We start from the raw sequence: 18,744 nt of genomic DNA, 5'->3' as shown, positions 1-18,744 counted from the left end.
GGCAGGGCCTCAACAAGAGAGGAATCCGCAGAGCTCCGGTCTCAACACAAAGCCAAATACAATGGAAAAACAAACCCAAACCCCAACGAGTTGCATTTGCCAACTCGGAGCTAATCAGAACAATTCATCTATTTTCCCCAATTTCATTTATTTAAAGAAAAATGAGAATTCTTCAGGAGTTAGAACCCAATTCCCCCCCCGTTTTCTTTCAAAACAGTCAAGTGATACCGTTTCAAAGAGCATGCCGGAGTTGTACATAGATCCTAACTGGGCTAGAGCACACAAGGGGCTAAAATCTTCTACCCATTCATCTCCCCACTTTGCCCAGTCTGTGGTCAGTCTTGGGATCAGCAATAATGGCCTGAACTGCTACAATGGCTTCGTTGATTTTGGTTTGCAGCTCTCGGAGCTCCTCTATATGCAGCAGGCGGAGAATCTGGGCAGCTTCGTTGAGAACAGCATCTGGGTGGGTTGTGAAGAGAAATCACATCAAATTAGCTTCATTTGAGACAAAGGTTTTAAGGAAAGCTTAATCTGTGCTAGTACTCTGTGCTTCAGCTGTGCTTGTCATGCTGGAGATAGGGAAGAACTTTCTCCCTGCTGCTTAGAGAGGGATGGGGTGCTCCTCAGAACCTCCCTCTGCTTCCTTCTCTGGAGAGATTCCAGCCCCGTCTGGACACCAACCTGTGTGACCTGTCCTAGGGACCCTGCTTGGGCAGGGGGTTGGACTGATGGGCTCTGGAGGCCCCTTCCAACCCCTACAGCTCTGATTCTGTGATTCCTGGAGCCCTCCCAGGTAATGCATAGCTGGGTGGCTATGAAGCCTAGTAAATTAGGCATATCACAGGGCAAAAGCAAAGCCAGACGAGTGGAATGCCAGGTCGTCTGGCTCTTCTTTGCAGGATAATCTATGGTGTCACGCCAACTCTGCTGCCTGTGATTAGATTTTAGGTGAGTTACACAGACCAAAGCAGCACAGAGGTCCTCTGCTGGCAGAAGGAAGATTTACAAGGCAGCAGAAACGAGGAGCATTCCTTCCTCTCTGCAATTAAAAGCTGTTCTTTAAACACGACTCTGAAAACAACATATTCCACAGCTTAAGATTTATGCTTTGCTGTTCCAAAACAAAATGCTCATAAATAAGCTGGGAGGGAGCAATTCTTTCCACTGGAGGCTTTTGTGCTGCCCATGTTATCTATGTATCTGACAGCAATATGCTTTGTGGAAGGCAACAATCACTGTTTAGAAGTGGCATTACAAGGACTGCTTACCTCCTGTGTCAAAGCCGAGCACGTGCTTTTCTAAGGCAACAGGCAAGCCCTTCAAAAAGAAAAAGATCATTAAAATGTGATTAACTAGAAATGTCATCTCACTTGTTTGGGCAACAAAAGTCAAATGCTGCAGCAGGTGACTCCTCTGGAGGAGAGGACACTCAGGTTTTGCTTATCCAGACACCTTGTGACAGCTTGGAGGAGTCATCGTGCTCGCTCGCACACGAGCGCCGCTGCGCCCCGAAACATCAAACCCAGAGTGTTAATAAAGAGGAATCTTCATGCTGAATAACCCCCCCTCCTCGTCAAGAGAACCCCATTGGATACACGCTGCCTGCATTCAATCCTTAAAAGGCTAACACCAGTGCTGCCAGAGAGAACACCCACCCCAATAAAAAGCCTCCTTTGTGTTCCTCAGAAACCCTTGCCGTCAAAGCGCTGCCCGTTTCCAAAGCACAGGCTGATCTGAGAAGAGAGTTGTAAAAGTTCTCTGCCTCAGACTCTCCACTTGCAACATCCCCAGGAGCATCTCCTCAAGTGTTAAGCTCAGGAACAAAACCATCCCACTTCCTGCTCTGGGAGGGCAGCACAAGGTAAAGTTTTATCAGTGACAATTTCTAAGCTCCCTTTTCCTTTACCCTCTTCCCACTGTGGAGGAGAGATGCCAACCAACCACCTGCCCTGTTTCACCACAAACACAGAAGGAGATTCAACCAATTCAAGTCTTCAAATTTGCTTTCACCACCTCTATTAACTTGTTCCAACACTTGCCTTGCAGGACAAAAACGTATGAGTCCAGCACAACCTTGTGAAGGGTGAGGATTTCTTTTAGAGGCTTTTATATTAAGTAGAAAGTTGATCAAACAATGCAAGCCAAATATGAAATGCCACCTGAACTGAACTCTTAATACTCTGTTTCCAAAAAAAGGTTCTTTTACAGTATGTTGGGCATTGAACTGCAGCCTTAAAAACACACCCATGTTGTTGAACTGGAAACAGGTTGTTGGTCAGAGCGACTTTGAGCAGATTCAGACTTCAAGTCTACAGTTTTTAAGACATCCAGTTTATACTTAAGGCTGCCAGAACCTCACTTCCAGCCTGGCACATGCTGGAAGCTGCATGATCACAAAAAAGAATGGATTTGGTTGGTTCTTTGTGGATGAATTCCCTGGGAACGTTGCTCTGCACCCTCAGTGGCTTTTCCAAGACACCCGGTAGCGCAGCGGTACTTCCCCTGCCTTCCTCTCACCGGTCCATCTGCCAGCTCCCTTCTGGCTTCCAGCTCTGGGGCCTCCAGGACAGGACAGACATGGAGCTGTTGGAGGGAGTCCAGAGGAGACCACGAAGATGATAAGGGGGCTGGAGCACCTCTGCTATGAAGACAGGCTGGGAGAGTTGGGCTGGTTCAGCCTGGAGAAGGAAAGGCTCCAGGGAGACCGAGCTGTGGTGTCCCAGTACTTAAGGGGGTCCTACAGGAAAATGTACCTGCTTTGTTGTGCTTTTAAATATGCCCCAGGTATAACTTTTGGGAACATCTTTAAAGTGATCCTAAAGGGTGTTTTTTGCACTTGATCCCACCTAAGGCACACTTATCAGGCAAGGAAAGCTTAGGACAGGCTTGAATCACAGACTGGTCTGGGCTGGGAGGGACCCCAAGGGTCACAGAGCTCCAACCCCCTGCCACAGGCAGGGACACCAACCTCCAGGCCTGCAGCTACACAAGGTTGCCCAGCCAACCTGGCCTTGAACACCCCCAGGGATGGGGCACCCACCCCCTCTCTGGGCAGCCCCTTCCAGCCCCTCACCACTCTCTCTGCAAAGAACTTCCCCCCAATCTCTCCTCTCCCCCTTCCCTCCTCCAGCTTCACTCCAGCCCCCTTGTCCTGCCAGTCTCTGCCCTTTAACAAGCTGATTCCCCTCCTGTTCCTCTGCTCCCTTCAGGGACTGGGAGGCTGCAGTGAGGTCCCCCCACAGCCTTCTCTTCTCCAGGCTGACCCAGCCCAGCTCCCTCAGCCTCTCTCCCTAGGGGAGCTGCTCCAGCCCTCTGAGCATCCCCAGGGCTCCTCTGACCCCTCTCCACCAGCCCCACATCTTCCTTGTGTTGGGCCCCAGCTCTGGACACAGGACTCCAGCTGGGGAGGGCAGAGCAGAGAGGGACAATCCCCTCCCTGTCCCTGCTGCCACTCCTCTGCTGATGAAAGAGGACTGTCTGGCTAGGAGTGTGTCAGCATAAATCCAAACCCTGTCTGGACACCAAGGACACTGAATCACTGGCCATTCAAGCCATAATCTTAAATAAAAGGGAAAAGAAGTGCCATGTCCTACCTTGAAAGCTGTGCCTTGACAGCCCAACACCACAAATCTCATGTCACTGTGTTTAAGCCACAAGCACAGTGGTGGAAGCTCCCTCAGCACAGTCCTCAGAGACCATTCCTGTACCTGTTTTATCTTTTCCCCACTGCACCTTGTTGATGGTGTTTATTAGTGCTGCCACCACTAATAAAAGCATTTTCCTGCCTCTGCACCCCTGTTTTTTCTCCTTCCCCCCCCCCTTTGCAATTTAGCATTCCTAATGGGAATACACTCCCAATGGCAATAATCACATGTGGTGACATTTCACCCTCAGACCTGGTGGCACTTTGAGGATCTATCAAATGCAAATAATTCTTTGCCAGGAAAAAACAACACAACCTGGTTTTTCTTCCAAGCAGCCAAACACCCAGAAAAGCCCATTCCAATCCCTGCATGTCAGCTGAGCAGCTATGGGAACAACAACTAAAAAGACAGCTTTTTAGTGCCATCAGTTACTTGTTCTTTTTAATGGTTTTAGGGATATGACAGCAAATCTGTGATTGAGTGTTCCAAGGCCTCTGGCAATCACAGCGCCTGCAGCTCAGAGCACCTGCAACTGCCACTTAGTAAAGGCCACAACCAGTGTTGTGATGATAAATAAAGCCTGGACTGTGCTGAGCAGCTGCCAGAAGAGATGAAGGGGCTCCTTGACCAGATGCAGTGGCTTTAGGTTTCAGGAACACATCAGAACATACAGCTGCAGGGCAGGAGCAGCTGCCTTCCCTGGCTGCGCTGAAGGGCCAATGCCAGTGGCTGCTGCACCCAAACAGCAGAGAAGAGCTGGAAAACTGAGATGTTCTAAGAAATGATGAGCTGAAAAACCCTAGACATCCCCTGGAGCTTCTTAGGAACAGCCAGCTTGTGGTCAGAAAAGAAATTCTGCAAAATCTGAGGTTTAAGCACAGAAGTTGCCTTCAGTTCTTTTAGGGGAAGGGGTGGGGAGAGGGGAGTTGCACACCCAGCATCCCATTCCTTAAACACACTGGAGGTGTACACACAAAACACTCTGTATGAGGAATGTTTCAACCTGTTTAGGCAGCAAACACTGCTGATTCCAAGGAAAAGCCAGGTCATACGTCCCCTCTCCTAAGAGCCAGGGTAATCCTCCAGCAAACCCCGAGATAAGAGAACAGCTCTGTAAGTGATGCAGGTACACCTGTTCCTATTCAACCCAAACAAAGAGCTTTGTAAACGCTCCATAATCCCCTGGCTCTTTCAGAATTGAGATGGTGAAGATACAAAGCAAGTTTCCACCTCCCTGCTAAGCATTTCAACAGGACTGGATTTGACTGAGCTGGCAGACAGGGAGGCCTCTGCTCCATTACTCAATATGGAATAATTAACACCAGGCTGGTGCAGTGATACACAAACCTCCTTGGACTGAGCGGCCTTCGCGATGGCGTCCTGCGTCAAGCGCTCCTGAACCAGGATGCGAATTGCCTAGGGAGAAACAGAGAGGGGGAGAGTACATTAACTGAGGTCTGGAAGCATTTCTGGGCAATTCCAAGGGAAAGGGAGCCAATGCTGTAACCCAGCATAACCTCAAACCCACGAGTCTGAGAGAAGTATTTTGAGCAGCTTTCAGACCTTAACCCTTTTTGAAAAGTGCTAAGAATGACAGAGCTGCAGGGGTTGGGAGGGACCCCCAGAGACTGAGACCAGCCCCCTGCCCAAGCAGGGTCCCTGGGACAGGGCACAGGTCGGTGTCCAGATGGGGCTGGAATCTCTCCAGAGAAGGAGACTCCACACCCCCTGGGCAGCCTGTCCCAGGGCTCCCTCACCCTCACAGGGAAGAAGTTCTTCCCCACATTGGGGGGAACTCCCTGTGCTCCAACTTGAGCCCATCGCCCCTTGTCCTGTCCCCACAGACACTGAGCAGAGGCTGCCCATTTCTCTCTCATCTCCAACATTTCAGATATTTATAAACACTAATAAGAGCTCCTGACTCCACCATCCCTCAGCACCTTTCCTCAAATAGCCAGGCCTGTCTAGCCTCTGTGTTCTGATGTGTGAAACAGATGAAGACAGAGAAGTTCAAGTCTAGAAACAGAAAAAAAAAGAAAGTCCCTTATTTTAACCGAGGCACCTAAATTTGTTGCTTTGATTCTTCCCTAACTTAACAAAAACCTCAAAACAGAACAAAATATTCCAGCCTTGTTTATATTCCAAGAGTGATCATTATGGAGTGTAACTTTCTCTTGTGAGAGCTTTAATGCTTTGAGGTTTCATTGCAAAAAAAATGGAACAAAATAGTTCTGGCATCTCATGAAACTAAAGTTTCATAGTGTTGCATCGAGGAATACTCAGAGCTGAAAAGACACTGAACACTGATTCTGAATGGAGAACAACGCTGTGTTTGACTTTAAATCTGTTTAAGAGTTTATTTATATGCCAGGTAATAAAAAGTGGATCAGATTAAGGGGAGATAAATAGGTATTGTGTGTATTTGAAATGGATAAACTCTCTTCTTTAATTCAGCTAACCCCTGCTGGAATAGCTACTGATTTACAGGGTCATGAATTCAGGATTTAAGGAGCTAGGTTAACTGTATCTGGTTTCCTCTGGCTGCATTTCAGGGGTAACCACTTCCTCTGTATTTGAGCTACTGTTAAATCATCTGTTACTTGAATAGCAGTATTCCATAGAGATATTCCTTCCACGTAGCGCCTTACAAAGGGGTAGTTTCTTTCACTGGGGAAGGCAGCTTCACCAGAAGAGGGAAGGACATTATGCTCTTCATTTCAGCCACTTGCTGGGCCAGAACATACCAGGAACAATCATGAATGCCTCCGATTCCCAGACTGCCATTCCAAAGCAGCAGCACCATGGCTTTTACTTTTCTCTGCAGCACTACAGCTTCTCCAGGAAGCAATTTCTGCTGTTGGCATCCTTTAGTAGGTGCTGCACCACCTTCCACACACAGAGGATCCTGGAGCAAGGCTACCCATCCAAGTTTTAATTCCTTCCTGCTCTGCAGCCTTTTATTTTTAGACACAGGAACAAGCACAGCCTTGATTTTATACAATCCTGCTGCTCATCTGTTCTTACTGGCTCCAGTACACAGCATGAAATTGTATCAGAGCTCTCAGTTACTGATACCTACAGCTGGAAACGCCTCTAAAAATAACCAAATACCAAGCAGGCAGACTTCCACCCCAAAGAACTAGGTCTGTCAAACACATTCCTCAGACTCTCCCTGAGGAGCAGCCAAGGGCGACAGAAGTCTTCCTGCTTCATGTCTCGCCCAGTTTTGCTCAGGATTGGACTGGAAAGGGGATATGAGGAAGTTGCCACTGAATACTTCTAGAAATCTTTCTAACTGAAGGAGAAAAGAATGGTTCAACCAAGACTTTAAATTCCAGGAGTGAAACCAAACCCCATGTAAGAGAATTCTGAGTGCCTTTCGCATTAGAAGAGGGATATCCAACTGTGCTGCACGGATGCTTTCTGATCCACACACCAGATTTCAGTTACTAAAAGGGCACTCCAAATACATCTGCTTGCTCTGCCCAAATGTCTGGGGCATGCTCACACCCTCTGGCCTTCCCTAGGCACCCATTCCAGAGGATCCCAACCCAAACAGGGATCAGGAATTCTCCACATGCACACTGCAAACTCGCTTGCTGTGGTGTGGAATTGTTTCACTGACACATCCTGACCCCATCAAAACCTGAACACTACTGCTGCTCATGTTAACATTCCTGCTCCTGTTCCCATTGTAATTAAAGGGAAGAAAATTCAGGCTGGTGGCTGTGTCCAACCACTCCTGTCTGAAAAAAGTGAGCCCAGGACTGTGGAAGTAGTGATAGAAGCATAAATACATTCACATAGACAAGATATGTTGTTTTCTCTCTCTCTCAGTTGTTGGCACCAAGTTAGAAGAACCCAGGTGAAGTTTGCTAGCCTGGAGGCAGTCCTGTAAGGAGACCTGAAGGAGCTCTGCCTAACAGAACCCCAATGGTGCCAGTCACAGGGTCTCTTCCCTCTCTACTCAATATTCCTCCCCGCTGTTTTATTGTGGAGGTTGGGTTTGGGTTGGGTTTTTTTGATAGGGGGTTGATATACTCCAGCACTCCTTAAAGATTAAGAGCTCAAAGGCTATTTTGGGAAGGTGTCCTGGTTTTGGTCAGGATGGAGTTAATTTCATTTGTACAGCAGATGGATGCTGTGTTTGAGAGTAAAATGGGAGTACTGCTGATAACACCCTGATGTTTCTAGTTGCTGTCAGACAGTCAAGGACTTTCTCAGCTCTTCATGAGAAAGGAGGGGCGAAGCCAGGACAGGTGACCCAACTGACCAAAGAGAGTATTCCACGCCAGTTACGTCCTGCCCAGGATATCGGGGGCTGACGGGAGGAAGGACCGGGGTGGCTCCGGGACGCGCGGTGCCTGGGGGACGGTCGGGTTCTGGGACGGCTCTGGGTGGCACGGCCTGAGTTGTGTGGTTTGGTGAGAAACTGCCTTGGGTATCAACAGCTTCATATATTTTGCTTTGAAGTCCTGTTAGTATTGTTACATTGTATCTTTCTGTTATCTTAGTAAACTATCCTTATCCCAACCCACGGGCCTCTTAATTTCTTGATTTTGGGGTTATTTGCCCCTTTCTCTTCCTTTTCCCTTCCCTTACTTCTCACCCCCCTTCCCCTTCCCTTTAACCTGCCCTTTTCCTTAAAGGAGCAGGCAGCTGCGTGGATCTTGGCCCTCAGCCGGGTGAAACCACGACAGAAGGCAAAGGATGATACCATCCTGGAGAGAAGGAGGACAGCATTGATGGTCTAACTGCAGGCAGCCCTTTCCTTCAGAAACCAGCTAGCCAGACTACTGCTGAAACAGACCTGCTACAGCCTCACACACACTGTATAAACTTCAATACCTGTGGCATTTAGTTTCTCTAAAATTTAGCAAATATCACAGCTTCTCTAATGGATGGACATTAGTCTTTTTCTTCAGTAAAATGAGTTTATTCTGGTCCCAAACAAAACCAAGCTGCTTTCTGTATCACAACATGATCAAACAGGAACTCAGGATCGCTACGGCCTCAGTAAATACAGTACAAGTTCAACCCCAAATTTACAGAGAACTACTGTGTTCTCCTGCTAAGCCACACATTTTATCAGTCATAAAAAGGATGCTTTAGAAAATTAATTAGCCTATGTATTGTATTTAAAAGCCTTGATTAGTTGTCAAGGCTAAATCAAACTGACTTCAGTGCTGACAAGGAATATGCAGCTCCTAAGGCCAGGAGGAGCTGGTGGCAGCTTTTAACCTGGGGCTTCTCCCCAGGCTGAGTGTTTTAAAACATCCTTTACATCCCTTAGCCTCTGCATGTTCAAGTTTCTCCTAATTTCTAGCCCTGGAATGCAATCTTCTCCTTTTGAGTGCGTTCCTCAGCATTCCCAAGGTTCATCACAAAGAAAGCAGTACTTCAGCTAGCCTCCACCACTTCCAACTCTGACCCACAGCTCTCAGTGGTGGAACTCCACCACCCAGCTACAGCTGAACTGTTTACCAAGACAATTACCCCTGCATTAGTTTGCATGATTCACATTCTGTGCTCTTATCTGTTTGAAATGGCACATACAGGATGAGTTTCTCTTTCTATTTGGGCCTTACAAGTCCTAGTTATTGGTAACTCTGCGACAGAAGCTTCTACTCATGTACCAGGCACTGGGGAGAAGAAATAAGGTCTGAAACCTGTGAGACTCACCTTAAGCATCACCAAGTAATCGTCGTGCCGCTGAATTTGAAGCAGATTAGCTAAAGCCATCACTCCAGCCTTGAAATCAGGATTATTCACTGCAAATAAATGATTGGCATCGTTAAAAACGTTAGCTGAACGGGCTCAAAAAACATCAGAATTGGCTTCCTGACTCCACAGCATTGGGCTGCTCTCAAGGATGGGCAAGGCCATGGACACACATCAGCAAGCAACCACTTTGTCTGGCTGCAGAGCAATCCATGTGCACACCGGGTTTCAGAATTGGGCTGCAGAACATCATCCAAGCACAAGCAGCATTGTTTCCAGCATGTCCTACCTCACAGCAAATTTGCATTCAGTCTTTGAAAATTAAGCTAATTACACAAAAGTATTATCTTTACTGAGTTTTTCCATCAGCACAGAGCAGACCTGAGGTGAGGGCAGGACCAATTTCTAGGTGGCTGTTTGTAGAAGGAGCAGTGGGAGAAGACTTGGGAGGACTTAGAGCTAATTTTAGTAGCTGTTTTCCCACCACTTCCACTTATTGTGACTGTGCCTAACAGCCAGAAAAATGATTCTGAAAGGTACAGCTGGGGAAGACTGAGCCAACACAGAATATGTCACAGCATTGAAGGAAACAGCCTGCCATCATGTTTCCTTAGCTGGTTTTGGTGAGGTTTTTTTGTTGGTTTGTTCTTTTTTAAGAGAAGTTAGAGCCTATAGTTGGTATTTCACTCTAACCTACAGTAAACACTCCTGTTTTATAGAGCTGGTAAGGTAAATACCCTTCATCTGCTTCCTGGTAAAAGCCCCCTCAACATTATTCATATCTGAACAAGTCTCTGGGCACCTCATTTTGCTGGGAAAAATTCTCCTCCTCTGCCCTTCCGCTTCTTCCCCCCAACAGGAAAAGCTCTGCAGACACCTGGGATTCCTACAGAGCAGCACCAGTTCCTCTTTCCTTTAGTAGGAATACAGATAAGTGCCAACAACTCTAAGTAACTCGAAATGCTGCTCACAGAGAGGCAGTAAAAGAATATCTGAGTCCTTCCTAAAGCTTTAAACAGGGCTTTGAAAAGTTGTATGTATCATGGTATCAGAACTACTTAATCTGAAGGATATCACACAGGCCACAGAACACTTTCACACCCAATATGCCCATACAGGAGGTTGCCACATACTCACCATCCAAGTTAATCAGTGGTTCTGCATTTTTTGCTGTGTTGTCAGTGTTCTTAGCACCATCAGGGGTCGAATCCTTATACTTATCAGCTGTTAAATGGAGAAGCAAACACAAACACCACAGAGCTAATGACACAGTAACTAGTTAGAAGTTAGAATACAGCTGCAGTTTGCTAGACCTGTATTTCTGGGGTGTGGTAGTGGCCCAAAAGCCTTCTGGGTTTATAGAGTGATGTTTAGGAGCTCCCTAGGAAGGTCCCCAGTGGCTGCCATTCCAATGAGCCACCCTAACAGCTGGAGAGAACTTACGCGCTGTGCAAGAGCGGCATCAGAGCATGCTCCACACTTCTGCAGGGAACTATGCGCTTGCTTAAAGCTCTTCCTACAGTCCTCATCCCAGAAAGCCAAACAAGCTGCACCTTACAGTCCTACTGCTGTGAAATCTGTCAGTTAACTAGCGTTGGGCCTCTGCCTCCACTGGCAGTGTATGCAGGGCTCGAGAACTACAGGCTGACGTTGGTTACAACCAGCAAGTAAAATGTTTCCAGTGGAGGTTGTACTTTAAATACCACAGCACTCATCTGCAACCCACACTGGGTTGGGTTTTTTTCAGTCCTTTTGAGGATGGGACTTCCTGCCTCCTTCTAACTGTAAGCCTGAGTCCCAGGCAGCTCTCTCTCTCCACCGGGAGGGACTGAGCAGCAGCTCTACAGACTGCAGGTATTTATCCCCTTGTGGGGATTAAAGGTAATGGGAAGCAGTCCTTTTACAGCTCCCTGAAAGGAAGCTGTGGGGGGCTGGGGCTCAGCCTCTTCTCACAGATACCCAGCGACAGGACAGAGGAATGGCTGAGAGTTGGGCCAGGGGAGGTTCAGGTTTGAAATGAGGAGAAATTTCTCCTCCCAAAGAGCGGTTGGGCGTTGGAAGGGGCTGCCCAGGGAGGTGGTGGAGTCACCGTCCCTCGGGGTGTTCAAGGGAAGGCTGGGTGAGGGACTTAGGGATGTGGTAGGGTGACAGTTGGACTAGATGATCTTGGAAGTCTTTTCCAACCTTAATGATTCCGTGACTGTTACTGTGTTTGCCACCAGGACTCACATTTGCAGCCATACTCTCACTATAAGGAGAGGAAACTGCTGCTGACTGCTCAGATTAAACTCCAGTTTTTTATAACCTTGCCCTAGTTCCCAAGGGTTTGGGATCTACTCCCTGTAAAACAAGGGTCTAAGAATAGTTTATTTGAATAAATGCAGCACTAAAGAAGATGCATTTAATACACTTCAGAGTAAGTTCTCATCAAGGCAATCCCGTGGGGAGAAGGGTATAAACATACAATGGGGTTTGCTATATCCAGAAATAAAGTAATAAATACAAGAATGCTACTGCCCTGTCCCGTGGGAGCTGAGGAGAAACAGTTCACATCTGCATATGGAGCAAAACCAAGCAGATGAATCTCTTTTTTGTGTTATAAAGGAAACTATATATACTTTTGACATCATCTTAACTTGAGGAATCAAACAGAAAGGATGAAATCAACTCACTCCTACCATTATCTCCATACTCGAGCCGAACCGCCAAGCCCAGGAGCCAGTCCACTGTCTCCTGTCGTTCCTGGACTTTGAACGGGCAGTTTACATCTTTCATGTACTGAGGAGCAGAGAGAGAGGAGAAAACAGATGTTACTGACCCCTGAAGAGCTGGAAGCACAGAGCTGCTTTGTAAACAGTTGCTTTCCCACAGAGCTTGCGGTTGCCAGCACAGTTGCTAACAAGAAGCATCATCCCGAAAGGCTCCGCTGCGGCACCCGCCCTGAGGTGTTCTGGGGAGCTCCAAGCCACCACTAAACCAAACCTGGCACTTACCAGCAGCACCTGCCTTTTGATGGGTAACAGTCCTTGTCAGACTGCAACAGGAGAAACCAAACCAGGCCTTTCTCTGCTCTCTGATCATTTTACACACTGAATGGAGGCAAGGGAAAGGACAGAGAGCAAACTGCTGCAAAAATGTCACAGCTAAAGCAGGGAAGAGGAATGATGCTACCTAAGGCTCTCACAGTACTGAGATCAGAGGATTCTGAGGGGCAGCAGAAGTAATCTTCCCTTTCTTAGGGATTGTGTGCAATGAGAGAGGACAAAAAGCAGCTGGGACAGTGTCTCTGCTCTCCTGAAGCCAAAACACAGGACTAAGGCCAACCTGCTGCCCAGACTCAAGAAAGCCCAGGACATGGTGACATTCTGCTGTGTCCCTTAGCTGGGGAGAAATGCCACACAGCCTCTGCTCCAGCAGCACCAGAGAGAAAGGGCATCAGGGGCTGGAGAGCAGGAGCAGGCAGGGCTCCCCTGGCACGCAAGCAGAGAAGGATGGTCTGGCCAAGCCTAGAAAGATCCCACTGATCCACAAGAGTCTCAGCAGCCAGTAATTCTAACAGCATGTACATCAATGTATGTGATATCAGAATGCTTTAAGTGCCTCCTCCTGCCCAGCACGAGTGCTGCAGCTCCAGCCCTCCAGGGCAGGGAGCAAGGCAAGTGGTTCTAGGCTGGGGGGGAGTGAGATGAAGAGGCACTGAGCGTTACAGAGCATCCTCAGCTCCTTGCAGGGCTGTGTGGAGAGAAAGGAAGTGGGAACCAAGAGGCTCAACCATCCTGCAGTGACTCAAAATGCTCATGAGCACACAGGATATCGCTCCAAAAACGATGGCTGCTTGCCATGCCTTGTGCCAGCAGTGGGAAATCATCTCTCTGAAACATTAAGAGGTGCAGAGATGAGTTGAAGTAGCTTTCTGCCAAGTGCCTGCAAAGCCTACAAGTGCATTAGCTTCATCCATCTTTCTTTTGGAACAGGAGAATCATTAGTGTAGAAAAAGCTGTTTATTTGTAGGCAATTTTCTTTCTACTTCAAGAGCAGAATCAAATCAGGCAAGAAACAGATTAGGATGGATACTTCTTTTTGCAAAATCCCACAGCTGAGTGGAACTGATGGACAGAACATTCTCCCACCCCAGCAACACCTCCAGTTCACAGAGTGCATTTAAATTCCTAGAAATGTCAAAGTTCAGAGAAAGGGAGAATATTCAGAGCCATTTCCATCCAGCAACAGGAGCAGCTCTTGTTTGTCACTTACATAAGACATCTTCATCATTTAAAACTTATCTGAAACAAGGAAAATACCTTTTCAAAGGATTTGGGCCAGTCATCACTGTGGATGTTCCTCAAATTCCCTCGGTCCTCAATCTTGTAGTGCCTGATTTTCTGGTCTTCAAGCCAGACAATAAAATTCCTGAATTCTGTTTCATCTGTCAGGAGAAACAACCAAAGAAACAAAAAAATCAACCAATTCAAGTCACTTCCAACTGGTTGACAACCCTAAAAGGCATCAGCCAGCAGGGTGTTTTTATTTGGAACGTGTTTATAACTGAAGTGGAGAAGCAATAGGTGAAACAATGACAAGAGAAGTTCGGTTCCTAACCCTGTTCTCTGGACAAGCATGTCACACGCAGCAGGGACACCCCCTCTCTCCTCAAGCCACACCACTCGCGACTGCGCAGAAACATTTGCTTCCTTCGCTGTTGACTCAACTTTTCCTGGTTGTTGACCCAACAGCTCGTTATTTGGGAGCTGGAATTCCATAATACACAGACTGGGATGCAAACAAAGCTATCTGTCCCCTGGTGAAGCAATTAGCCTCACACCTGCACCCCAGTGAGAGAATTCACTGCTGGACACAGCAGGATGGTGGCTCTGGCGTATCGCCCGCCCCTCAAACACCAGCCGTGGTATTCTGGGCACTGGATGAGGTTTAATAATCTGAGTTAAGGAGTTTAATATCCCCCTGCATCTCAGGGAGGGGTAAGCACACTGTTTCTCCCCATCAGGGACAAGAATGGTAAGTTTGCTTCTTGGAAAGCGTCTTCTAAGTGATCTAAGTGCCCTGTTTATGTTGAATGTGTTGTGAGAGAGAGACAGTTAACAGCACATGAAGGAAAGCTTGCAGTAAGATTTTTGAGAACTTCTACAGAGATAAAACGAATTTAAAGGAAAAAAACTCATGGTCTGGGTTGGAAAGGACCCCAAGGGTCCCAGAGCTCCAACCCCCTGCCACAGGCAGGGCCACCAACCTCCAGGCCTGGAGCTACACAAGGTTACCCAGGGCCCCAGCCAACCTGGCCTTGAACACCCCCAGGGACGGGGCACCCACCCCCTCTCTGGGCAGCCCCTTCCAGCCCCTCACCCCTCTCTGTAAGGAACTTAAAAGACCCACTACAGGAGAAGATGCCCAGAGGCAACACCTAGTGAAAGAGAAGCGAGTCCACCTGCAGCACTGAAGGAAAAACAACCTACTAAAGATGGCCCAAAGCTTGTAACTGATCACGCTGCGAGATACAATCATTACAGGCCCCTTTCATGCAAGGGAAAATGTTAATTGTTGCAAAAACCGAACATCAATGTATTGATACACATCAGAAAACAGCCCTAATCATGTTGTAAGACCACTCCTACTCACTGCTCTGCCTCTGCCTTGCTTCCTGCACAGGATGCCCCTGGCTCCGGGGCCACGGGCAGGTCAACCACAGAATTAGAATCCTCGAATCTCCTGAGCTGGGAGGGACCCGTAAGGCCCCTGGAGCCCAACTCCCGGCTCCACACAGCCCAGCCCAGTCAGAGCACGGGACTGAGGGCATCCTCCAGACGTTTCTTGCCCTCAGCCCAGCTCGGGGCTGTGACCCCTTCCCTGGGGAGCCTGTGCCAGCGCCCGACCCCCCTCTCAGCACAGAACCTCTTCCTGACACCCAGCCTGAGCCTCCCCTGGGGCAGCTTCACGCCGTCCCCTTGGGTTCTGTCCCTGCTCCCCAAAGAGGGGAGATCGGTGCTGCCCCTTCACTCCCCCCATCAGGAAGCCACAGACCCCATGAGGTCTCCCCTCAGCCTCCTCTTCTCCAGGCTGGACAACCCCGGGGCCTTCAGCCTCTCCTCCCGAGAGTCACGGGGACGGGGCTAACCGCGCCGGGCCCCGGTGCTCCCGGCACACGCTCCCTGAACACCGCGCTAAGCTACGGCCTAGGGCCCCGAGGGCAGCCTCGGCCCCCGCCGCAGGGGCGCTGAGGCGAGGGGACGGCCAGGGGAAGGCCGCGGCGCCCCGGCAGCGCCGGGCCTGGGAGCGGGGCGAGGCGGGCGGCAGGGCCGAGGAGACGGGCGGGAACGGGGGGAAGTGGCGGCCCCGCGGAGCCCCGCCGCAGCCCCTCACCCCTGCAGTTGAAGCCGGCCGGGTTGTGGTAGTCGAGCGCCGAGAGCTTGCGGCGGAACATGGCGCCGCTGCCGGCCGGGCCCAGCCGCTCCCCCGCGCCGAACGGGCCGCACCGGAAACAGCGTCCCCCCTGCCCCGCTCTCTGCCCGCCCGTTGGTCAGCGCCACACTGAGCGGCAGCCTCTGCCGCCAATCAGAAAGCGGAGAGGGGCTACCGGAAGGGGAAACTTCCCTTCGGCCAGTTTTATTGACACGACGGCGGACGGACAGCGGCCGGGGGGCGGGGCCTCCGAGAGGGGGCGGGGCCTCGTGCTGGGGGCGGGCCCTCGTGCTGGGGGCGGGGGCGGCGCGCTGGGCGGCGCTGGGGGCTCTGGGACTTACTGGGCAGCGCTGGGCCGTGCTGGGGGGGTGGGGGGTCACTGGGCTGTACTGGGGGTGTGCTGGACTGTACTGGGGGTGGTGGGCTGTGCTGGGAAGCGCTGGGGGGTGCTGGGCCGTGCTGGGGGCTTTGGGCCTTAAAGGGGAGCGGTGATCCTTGCTGCGGGGTGCGGAGCTGTGCGGAGCTGTGCGGAGCCTCACTGGGGACCACTTGGCCATGCTGGGGAGTGCTGGGCTGTGCCTGGGAGCGCTGGGGCAGCCCCAGAGCAGCGCCCTGAACTGCATGGCCCTCAGCCACTCTGCACCTACCCCAGCCCAGCCGTGTCTGCCCCAGCCCCCGTGCAGCCTGGTGCCCCCAAGGACAGGTCTTGGGGCGCTGCAGCGTGTCCGGTGGCTCCAGCGAGGGCTGTGGGGAATGAGAGGTCACAGCCCCGGGGAGGAAGGGGGGCAGTATGATCCCTCCCCTGTGTTCTCTGTCCTTACACCGCGCTGGTGGTGCTGCAGGGGCCAGCAAAGCCCCTCACGACACCGGGCAAGAGCCGAACTGGGAAACACCCAACTGGCCAGAGAAGGGGGTCTTGTTCTGCCCTCCCAGTGCAGGTGTTGGGTTTGTTCTCCAGCCTTCAGCAAATCCTTTGAAGTCTTCAAACCACAGCATGAATCACCCCGACGGTGCAAAGCCGCCCCAGCCAGCAGCTGGCTCTGCAGCCCTCTGTCATCCTCCTGGGAAGCAGGGAAGGAGGTGTTTGGGCAGGGGATGCTGCTGCCTGCTGAGCCTGAGCCCCTTCTCCCTTCAGTGCTGCATCCAGCTCGGCATTAAACACCCAGCTTGGAATTAAACTTTTCCATGCAAATGCCGCTGCTGCTCATCCCATTTTGCTCCCGGGTTATTTCCCTCATCCCCAGAGATGGGGGGTGCGCGGGGAGAGAGGGTGTTAGTGTGGTTTAGTGCCAGGGGAGGTTCCTGCTCTGGTGGCATCTTGTGCCCGTGGCAGAGGTGAAGGATGCCTGTTTAAGTGGGGGCTGGGTGTTTCTGCCTGGAGAAGGCGACGAGCCCGGTGTGGGTGGGAGTGAGCCCACCTCCCTCCGTGTTTCCCCCCTCCCTTCCCCTGCAGACGCGGTGCTGACAGCGCGCCGAGCCCATGCAATGTTCATCCCCACATTTCTCCTGGTGCCAAAGCCCTTCCCAGCTCCCCAGCCGGCAGCCAGCACAGCCACGGGCTGCAGCGGCGCTGGGACGGCAGGGTGCCATGGGGCTGAGCCCAACCTCCCCACAGCACCCTGAGCCTCGGGGACGGGGTGTAGGGAGGGGGCTTCTCCCTTCTTGCCCCGTTTGGACCAGTCCTCTCGCGTATCTCCTCGGAGATGGAGGGCTTTAGCTGCAGGAACAGGCTCTGTGGCCGCCGCAGCCCTGCCCAGAGCAGGCAGGGAGCCAGCTCTGCCTCCTTTGGCTCCCGGAGCCGGGGCCTGGCAGCGCTCTGGCGTGCTGGTGACACGTGTGAGCCGTGACGTGCAAGCGAGCAGCAACGGCACAGGGACTCCCACCTTTGCAGCATCCCCAGGAGCTGCAGAGAGGGCTCACGCTTCTCCTCTTCCCACCATGTGCTGCACATCTAATGGGCTCACGCCTCAGTGAATGCAATTAGCATGGAGAGGGTTAATTCTCATTAGCAGGCCTCACAGAGCCCGTGTCAGGGGGTGCACAGGGCAAGCAGCTGCCCTCCCTTGGGTGTGCCACACCTCCTCCTCCTCCGGCTCAGTGGCTCTGGAGCTGAATACTGGGGAGGTGAGATTAAGCCTGGGGAGGAGAGGACAAACTGGAGCAAGGCTGGGGAATGGGGGGGGCAGCGAGCACAGCGACAGCTGAGCGGCGGGTGGCTCGCTCTTCCCTGGTGACACCGATGCTGCTTTCCTTCCAGGCAGCCCGATGGTCTCAGTGAGGGGTGGGGAGCTTGGAGTCGAGCCAGCCTGTGTGGGGATGTCAGGCCAGGCTTCTGCTGTCTCCCCAGGGACGGGCAATGTCCTCTGCTCCACTGAGATGCTCGTAACATACAGGGAAAACTGGAATTCCCACCCAGCGTGTCCACCCTGGCCTCAGCAGCGGTGGGTTTCATCCCAAAACCCACTCTGTCACCTTGCTGCTGGCTCCAGAGATGACCCAAGCACACCCAGCCTCAGACCACAGCTAGGAAATAATTTGCCTGCCAGGGCCCTACAAAGCCAGAGAGAAAGCATGGGATGTAGTGACTTTGGCGGGAGCAGGGTGTCTTTGCTGAGCACGGAGGGAGTCCCGCCGTGCTGCTCTCCATCACCCCTTCCCCAGCCTCCCACGGCAGCAAGGACGGAGCTCGCAGCCTCAGAGTCTCCCTAAAAGAGCCCCAAATGAGGCCATTGCTGATCCTGGGCACTGGGGAGAGCCTGTGCTCGCTGCTGGGGATGGGAGCAGAAGGAAAGCATGGGGAGGTGGGATGGATGCCCAAGCTAGAGCTTTTGGGTGTCTTTCAATCATCCATCCTGGAGGGGGTTAAAAGAAGAGATATGGTGCTTGGTGACATAGTCTAGTACTGGACCTGGATAGTAGGCCCAACACTAGGCCATGGTTGGGTAGATGGTTGGACTTGATG

General features: G+C 51.1%; 1 protein-coding gene across 1 annotated transcript; it reads right to left on the bottom strand.

Moving 5' to 3' along the window:
• Positions 1 to 127: 127 nt before the first annotated feature.
• Positions 128 to 15,868, bottom strand: RTRAF (RNA transcription, translation and transport factor). The gene is made up of 8 exons (XM_084270374.1): positions 15,744 to 15,868; positions 13,670 to 13,794; positions 12,047 to 12,146; positions 10,506 to 10,592; positions 9,330 to 9,418; positions 4,995 to 5,063; positions 1,272 to 1,320; positions 128 to 462 (listed from the first exon to the last, which is right to left on the bottom strand). The coding sequence occupies exons 1-8, from the start codon at positions 15,802 to 15,804 to the stop codon at positions 308 to 310; spliced, it is 735 nt and encodes a 244-aa protein (XP_084126500.1). The 5' UTR covers positions 15,805 to 15,868; the 3' UTR covers positions 128 to 307.
• Positions 15,869 to 18,744: the final 2,876 nt, after the last annotated feature.

This window comes from Gallinula chloropus (assembly GCF_964237585.1).
Source record: "Gallinula chloropus genome assembly, chromosome: 14".
In the NCBI taxonomy this organism is placed as follows: Eukaryota; Metazoa; Chordata; class Aves; order Gruiformes; family Rallidae; genus Gallinula; species Gallinula chloropus.
The sequence above is the reverse complement of the archived record's forward strand: the minus strand, read 5'-3'. Positions and strand labels throughout refer to the sequence as shown.

Bases quoted from the DNA above. Each gene is read 5' to 3' on its own strand.
- RTRAF (XM_084270374.1), bottom strand. From the start codon at position 15,804: ATGTTCCGCCGCAAGCTCTCGGCGCTCGACTACCACAACCCGGCCGGC. The intron at 10,593-12,046 runs GTAGGAGTGAGT...TCCATTTAACAG, and splicing joins GCTCGAGTATGGAGATAATG to CTGATAAGTATAAGGATTCG. The intron at 1,321-4,994 runs GTTTGTGTATCA...TTCTTTTTGAAG, and splicing joins AGGCCGCTCAGTCCAAGGAG to GGCTTGCCTGTTGCCTTAGA.